At 50.1% G+C, this 8,014-nt stretch overlaps 1 protein-coding gene across 1 annotated transcript; it reads right to left on the reverse strand.

Annotated features, from left to right (window-relative positions):
• Positions 1-3: 3 nt before the first annotated feature.
• On the reverse strand, positions 4-7,081 carry FAM117A (family with sequence similarity 117 member A; the record flags this gene model as incomplete). The annotated part of the gene is made up of 7 exons (XM_029083816.1): positions 4-294; positions 793-913; positions 1,037-1,259; positions 1,764-1,898; positions 2,210-2,323; positions 2,879-2,974; positions 6,915-7,081. Coding segments are annotated over 7 exons (1,147 nt in total), but the record flags the coding sequence as incomplete, so codon positions are not given.
• Positions 7,082-8,014: the final 933 nt, after the last annotated feature.

Genomic DNA, 8,014 nt, shown 5'->3' on the forward strand with positions numbered 1-8,014 from the left:
TGCTTCCAGTGTTCGTAATTCAGTGAAGGAGACTTGGCCACCTCGCTGAAGTTATCTACAGCAGCGTCCTTCCGCATCCCCAGGAACGGGGTGGTGGTGGCCGTGGGCTGGCAAGATGTAAACGTGCCCGTGCCAGGGTTGGAAGAAGCTGGAAAACCCCTGAAGAGGAAACCCACGTTTGGGAAAAGAGGTTTCACCAGGCTGACGGGGCAGAAGGCAGAACCAGTGGGGTTGAAGTGCACTTTGTTCTTATCTGGGCAGGAAGGTTGAAAAGGTTGATCAGGGCTGGGGGAGCTGAAGGAGAGAGACAGAGAGGACACGATTAGGAACAGACACTGCCAAGGGCACCGAGCAGCCACAGGGGAAACACCTGGAGTTGTGTGAGCTTCAAAGAGCCCGACTGAAAGCTGAACTGCCTCTGTGAGGTGGAACTGGCCTTCAGCTACAGAGCAGCACCACGAGCCTGTTGTGTTTTGAAAGCACATTTATTTGTAGCAGAACCACCTCTTCTTCTCAAGAGGCTCAGCTGGCTGAGAAAAAACTACTGCCAGGAATCACAAGATCCTTCTGAGCGTGTCCAAGGCTGAACAATTCAGCTTTTGGCTCTTCCCACCAGGGCCTGAGCAGACACATTTTTGTTCCAAGTGTTTTCCTAGAGGCTGGTCCCTACTGTTAGGATAGAGTAGGGGTGGCAATTGCAGCAAGAGAATCCTCAGCTGCTCCCACTCCAGCATCTTCCCATAGGACCCACCTCACGTCAGTTCTCTTCTGCCAACGACTCCTCATACTTACAAAGCTTCTTCAAAGGCCCGGACCTTCTCACACCCCTCAGGAGGTTCCCGTTTAAACATGTAGCTGTGGTTGGGTCGAGGAGAAGAAGCAAAGGCCAGGACTGGTGAAGGGCTGCTCTCCTCTAGCAGGAAAGGAAAGATATTTTCAGAAGAATCCAACAAACACTCTTAACAACTGACATGCTCTTCTAGACCCCAGGGCTGCAGGTGACAATACCTCCAGCCCTTCTTCTCTCCCTGTTTACCTTTCTCCTTGGGATCTGGCTGCACCTCGTCCACCACAGAGGAAGGCTCTTCTGCTGCCAGTCTCACCGGGGTGTGTGGAGAAAGGTGGAGAGGCACAGAAGGGGAAGGAGAAAGAGAAAGGCTGCTGCAGCTGCCACTGCTGGGCTCCAGAGTCAGGGACACATCTCCAGAGCTTCTCTGGGCAGGTGCTGGCGCCCTGTGGCCATCTGGGACATCCAGTATCTAGGGAGGAAGTAAAGTTTCAGCAGAACAAGAAACCTGTGTCACCACTGAAGAGGTTTAACAGCAGTTGAACCTCCAGATGGTGGTTGCTTGAGGTGCTGGATCCAGACACAGACAGGAGCAAGACAGCCTTCTGCAACCAGGACACCGGCCCTTCCCTGTCCTGTGATGCACTTCAGTTCATAAACCACCTGGGATCCCTTCTCCCACATCTGGACAGTACAAAGTAGCCTCTGGATGCCAGTCTAAGTGTCTTAAAACTGTCAATGAGGTGTCATCTATCCCGAGATTACTACTGGCTGACCTTTCATAGCACCAGCAAGTTTTAGGGACAGAAGCCAGCAGCCACTTGACCCAATTTAGTCAGTGACATGCCCAGAACAAACTAAAACTCGACACAAGAGACCATCCCCATAGCCAAGAAAGATACAGGCAGTGTCTTTAGAGGAAAGGATTTCCAAGACCACCCAGAAGATTCAGGGCAATCTTGTGACCTTCACTTACCCGCAAAAGCTCTTCATCTCCCTGTTCCTTCACAAATGCTTCCTCCAGTTCCTGGTTTAGCCCTTCCAGGCTTCTATGCAAGCAGGGGCTGAACCTCAAAATGGGAGATGGAGAAAGGAAGCCTGAAGGAGAGTCCTGTAACAATCCAGAATTAAAGAAGTTAAAGAGTTTTATCTGCACAAACTCAGCAGTTACATCCTGTTCCCACAGCTCTCCAGGGCTCAGCCAGGAGAAGACTGACAGCAGAGTCATGTGAACTCACTGACAGCAGATCAAAGAACGGGGTTGAAGAGGTGGGGGAAAAAAAAAAAAGAGGAAAAAAATCCTCCCTTCTCAGGCTTGAGAGCAGAAGTCTGAGAACAGCTTGGACACCTGCCCAAAGGAGCTTGTTCTCCACCTCACTAGGACATACGGTGACAGAAGAGCAGGGGGACATGTGAACGTACCCTGAGGGATCCAAGGACAGCGTGGTCTCCCTGCAGTGGGGAGCTCTTCTCCTTTTCTTTGCCACTTCTGCCATTTAGCTTCGTTCGCTGGAGCTGTTGCTTCAGTTTGGCAATCTAGCAAACAAAGTCACAGCTACAGAACCAGACGAGCCAACACACCTCCACCAAAAAGGATCATGCTTTGTCTCTCTCCTCCCCCTCTCTGCCAACCCACGAGGAAGTGCCAAAATAGAGATGGTTTCAGTCACACAAGCAGCAGCTCTGGCCACCTCTCAAGGGATGGACCAGAAGTAGTCACAAAGCCTCGTCACAAACTCCCCCATTGCAACGTGGCCAGTGCCCTTTCTCTCCTGGATTATCTCTGGGTTATCTTCTACCTACGGAGCGTTGGGAACCAGGCTCTGCTGGGACCCACAAACACCACGACACCGACAAGCAAGGCACTGAGTTTCAGTGGAGCTACTTGACACCAGCTGCCTGCTGGAGGAAGCCAACGAGATCAGTCTGCAGCTGAATCACAGAGCGTTAGGGATGATAAACGAGGGCTAAGGTCTCATCTTCACCAGCATCCTGTCCTCCCACTCCCCTCCCGTGCAAGCAGGAGCCTCCTGAACGTTAGCAACTAACAGAGACCTTGCAGAAGCATTGGGAGGGATGGATCTATGTTACCTCTCTGCGGTGATCTGTGCTACCCCAAGAAGCTGAACGCTTGTGAGCGCCGGAGCTGGCTTTCCCCACTTCCGCATCATGCCAGGAGACTGGAGTCTGAAGTGATGAGAAACACGGCTGAGAATCATCACAACATTGGTTTAGACACCAGTGGTAGAGTCCCAGGAAGAAGTGATCAGCTCCTGCCCGTTCACAGCCCTGTTCCAGTCTCTCCCCATTAATACAATCCTCAGTAATGTGCATTAAGGAGATAACCAGCTATTGAGATTTGCCAAAAACAAAGTCATTCCGGCCAGATCCATGTCTATCAAGAAACTGAACCTCACAGACCTACGTGGTGAAAGACCTGGCCAGAAGTTAGTGGTTTAATCACCACAAGTACACAGGGAGATAAAGCACACCACAAAAAAAACCCCACAGCCACCCCCTGAGCTGCTGGCACAGGCTCCTGAACGGTGGTGACGTCGGGTTTCAGGCACTCATTGTAGGAAGAAGCATTACCGAGAGGAAAAGCCTCACCCAACTGTGAGAACACACAACTTGCTTCTGAAACATCAGGCTCCTGTAGCAGAGTACAAAGGCGTAACCAAAACTAGAGCTTGGCCTGCAGACTGGCTGCTGCTGCTGGAGCACAGCGAGAACCCAGCTGCCTCTGCAGCTCACACCCCTCCGGCTGCCAGGGCTGGCAGTTCTCAGCTGACTCTCTTCATGCAGAAAAACCCCCTCAGCACCACATCACACAGTCATTTTCCAAGCAACAGGCTCCATTTTCAATATCAATGGAAATCAGAAAGGGCTTGTTAATCTGATCAGCAAAAGGGTGTGAACTTCCTTCCACTGAACTCAGCCCTCTCAGCGGAGACTCCAGGATCCAAACAGTCCCAAGACACATCGGTTTCTAGACTAGCCATCACTTTTTCCCCCCCAACATCACATTTCAATGCCTCTCAAAACACTCACCCTGTGTCACTGCTGCCTGCCCATTTCTGTGGGAGGCTTTGGATGATACTTCCCTGCTCCATCCTCAGCTAGGAGCTGCCAGAAGGTGCAAGGGCCTGAGAACAGTTCCTCTCCAAGCAGCTGAACTGATCTCCCCAGAGGCTACTGCAAGAACAGCAGCTGTTTTAAACAACCCTGTTAAGTCACGGGGATGAGAGAAACCTCTTCTCTCAAACCAAGTTTCAAAATCTATTTAAACCAAATGAACAAGGCAAGTTACCTTGAGAGGCACCAGGTTTTCCCCGTCTGTGAAGGGACACAGGTGATTTCTAGGCAGAAATCCAACCCTGTCCTGACCTAACAGGCTCTGGATGAAACCTCTCCTTGCACACAGAGCACGCTGCGTTCCCGGCAGCTGAAACCATTTGGTGCTCAGCTCTCCATGTCACAACGCCTGTGAGCAGCAGACACCAGGGTGCAGTTCCCTTCAACACCCTGATCAGCTTGGTTTGAGAGAAGCACCGAACTGCCTTGATTATAAAAGATCTTTAAGCTCATCGAGTCCAACCATGAACCCAACACTGACCAGTCCCCTATGACTAACCCATGTCCCTCAGCACTGTGTCTACACGACTCTTCAATCCCTCCAGGGATGGGGACTCCACCACTGCCCTGGGCAACCCCTTCCAATGCCTCAGAACCCTTTCAGCAAAGAAATTCTTCCTCACATCCCAGCTCAACTGCCCTGGACACAACTGGAGCCCATTTCCTCTTGTCCTGTCCCTTGGGCCTTGGTTGAACAGACCCACCCCCACCTCTCTCCACCCTCTCCAAGGAGTTGGACAGAGCCAGAAGGTCTCCCCTCAGCCTCCTTTTCTCCAGGCTCAACAACCCCAGTTCCCTCAGCTGCTCCTCACAAGATGTGCTCCAGACCCTTCACCAGCAAGAAGAAATCTCTTCAGCCCAAACCACTGCTCTGAGGTTCTGTTAAGCTCAGAGCAGCTGGTCACATCCCTGTGCCACCCCTGACCTGTGGGTCAGACAGAGCTGAGGAACAGACCAACATGACAGGGAATCCCACCACAAAGACCAAACCTTGCAGTTCCAGCACATGGCACATCTGACCTCATTTCCTACCTCAAATATTCTCTCCTAAACAACTCAAACATCATTATTTGGCTGTTATCCCAAAACATTGCGTCATTTTATATCCCAGCAGATCACACACATTAAGAAAGCGAAGGAGAAGAGGCAAAGGTCTAAGAAACAAGACCGCAGCCCTATCCCACATTACTGCAAGAAACAAATCTGTGGGAAGCTGAACTCCAGCTGTTAACAACAGTCCTGGTTTTCCAGGACGTGACAAAAACCCTCCTCAAGTCACTGAGAAGCCTCCTGAGGACTGTTGGAGAAGTCACTTATTGCAGTGACACTCCGCTGAGCGCTGCAGCGACGCTGACCAAAAAACAGGGCCTAAAAAGGAAGAAAAAGACACAGTTTGCAATAGGAAGGACTGAAAATAAAGAGCACAGAAGCGTCCCACCTCTTGCAGGCAGACTGTCAAGGGAGAAGGAAATTACAGAACCTTTTGTACTAACTGTGGCAAAACCGCTTCCTCAGAGAAAGGAGAGAGAGAGAGAGAAAAAAACCCTCAAGCTTTGTAGTGCAAGATAAAGCCACAAGCTCCAATCGTGTGTAGTGCTGCCATCCTCACCCCCACGCTGAGCACCTGCAGTTCTATCTCTTCACTTAACCACCTTCTGACAGCAAATCTACAGAGCTCTGCAAAACAGCTGATCAGCAGCCGAAGAAGGAAGGAAGGAAGTAAACATGTAGTGGCTAGCAGAGAAAGTCCCAAATTTGAGAACTATTCAGCCTAAAAAACATGGTAGGAGTGGAAAAGTCCTGGAGGTCACCACGAGGAATATTCTATTAATGCACAGGACAGTCTAGAAATGAGGATTTTATTCCCAGCTTTCAACAGACAAGTCATTTGACACAGAGGTTTGTGGAGATCACGTTTCACAGGCATGTTGCAAGGTAAAAATTAGCATTTGCAAGACACTCTGCAGATAAGTGATGAAAGAGACTCCAGCACACCTGGGCTATTCACTGCAGAGAGGAGCGATCAGCTCCAGGCTCAGCAGAATTAACATACTGGTATCTTCCATTCCAGGAAGGTGTCCCTCTTCTCCAAAAGCCTTTCCCCAGAAAGGCTACATGCAAGAAAAGCTAGATAGCCCCAAAACACTGAGGTGAAGTGTTCCACCACTGCTGATGAAGACAGAAAGGAAGAGTGTGCTTCCCCAACTCGGAGATCAAGTGAGACAAAGTCTTTCCCTTCCTCTCCAGCATGCCCTCTGCCCTCAGCAGTGCTCCAGGACACTAGAACTGAAACAAAAGCAGGCAAGAAGACTTTGGAAAAGGACAATGGAAGTTGGAATCTAATTGAGAATTTCCTGCAAACAACCTCGGTAATAAATTGTTGAATAGCAAAGATCAAACAGCAAGTTACCAGAGACTGAACGTGCTAAATAAACAACTCGTTAAGCAAACGGATACTCTTATCCTTCTGAATTCCTTCACCTCTGCAGATAGGCAAGTGCTATTTGCTGCCACACAGTAATATTTACAGGTTGCTAAGAGTTCCTCGAGGTCTGGAGCTTTTCCATTCTACAGTAGAGAGCTGAACCATTCGTGTTAGTGAGCCCTTCTGTGGCAGCACCCTTGACTTCTCGCAGTGTGTGGCACACAGCCCGTGAGTGTTATATAAGGATTTGGCCCAGAACTGGAAGCCAGAAAGAAAAAAATATGTTAAAAAAAAAATCAGCACTGAGCCAGTACTGGAGCAGAAAGCCAGAGGCCATCTGCCTCCAAACAAGGCCAAGGAAATTCTAACTCTGCACCAAAGTGGAATCAATTGAAGCTGAGAAGCAAAAAGGGAAATTAAAAAAAAAAAAGCCTTCCTAGAAAGTTGCAGCTGGACGGATGGAAATTCAATGCCCTCCCTGTTCACCTCCATTCACACAGCTCTTTTCACTCCTGCAACCCTCTCCTGGCCCACAGACTTCAAGGGCAGCCCCGCAGGCACTGATACCTGGGTCGCTTTGTCATTCATGCAGGAAGTGGAAGCTCCTTCAGCATCCCGTGGCCACTGTCCCAGCAGGTAGGAGCCCACGATGGTGTCCAGCGAAGAGGTGCGTCGCACACGGGGCTGCCGGGGCCGGCACGTCTTCTCAGCAGCAGCAGCACAGGGAACACTGGCTAGACAAGGGGTGGGGGGGAAAAAACAAAGAAAATTAGACTTCCAAAGCAAAGATTCAGCAACAACCATCACAATTAACAAACCCACGTCTGCTGCAAAGATCACAAGAAGGGAATTAGCGTGTACAGCCTGGAAAAGTCCATTGATTTTTCAGAAACCAGAGTGCCAATCCTTCTAACAGTCCCAATGAATTCCCACTCTCACAACAGCAGCAGCTCTTCCCTGCCAAGGCCACGGGGCTGCCCAGCCTCAGCACGGGCAGATTTGCTGCTCCAAAGGCAGTTGTGGAAAACAAGCAGCAAGAGAAACAGCCCTTCAGTGGAACAGGCGAGCAAGGGCTGGTGGGTTGACTGCTGGATCTGCTCCTCTACTCCCTCCTCCGCTCTGCTGCAGAGGTGTTCAAGCTTATCACCAAGAGATTGCTTCTCTAGAAGCAGAGATTTGATTGCAGTCCTTGAGTGGCTGCTTGAAGCCATTGATTAGACATTCCAGTCAAAGAAGAAGTAGCTGCTACACAACTGAGTGAAATACTCAGAATGTCCATGTGGTTTTGCATAAACACTGTAGAAAAAGATCACCACCACGCTGTCTATAAGGCCGTATTTCTTACTAGCTGGAGCACAATGCTTAGTCAGAGAATCCAGGCTCTTACCCATGGGAAAGGGAACCTGTGTGCCTCAGTTTCCCCAAAGGAAGCACGCTACTGCTCACTTCCAATTTTAAGGAGGCCAAGAGAAGGTCTGCAAAGTTTTGGATGCTGCAGTAGTTCCAGCGGGACTACGTGAGAACTCGGTGTCATTACTAGGTGAGTGTGTTCGTTCAGCAAAGCCCAGAACGTGAGATGCACAACGTGTTCCCTGTCATCACCCATCGCTGGCAGAGCCTGAGCTCACATCCAGGAGCTCTGGGTCTGCCCAGCTCCCACGAGCTGG

Source organism: Antrostomus carolinensis, unplaced genomic scaffold (genome assembly GCF_000700745.2).
Source record: "Antrostomus carolinensis isolate BGI_N321 unplaced genomic scaffold, ASM70074v2 scaffold31362, whole genome shotgun sequence".
Classification (NCBI taxonomy): Eukaryota; Metazoa; Chordata; class Aves; order Caprimulgiformes; family Caprimulgidae; genus Antrostomus; species Antrostomus carolinensis.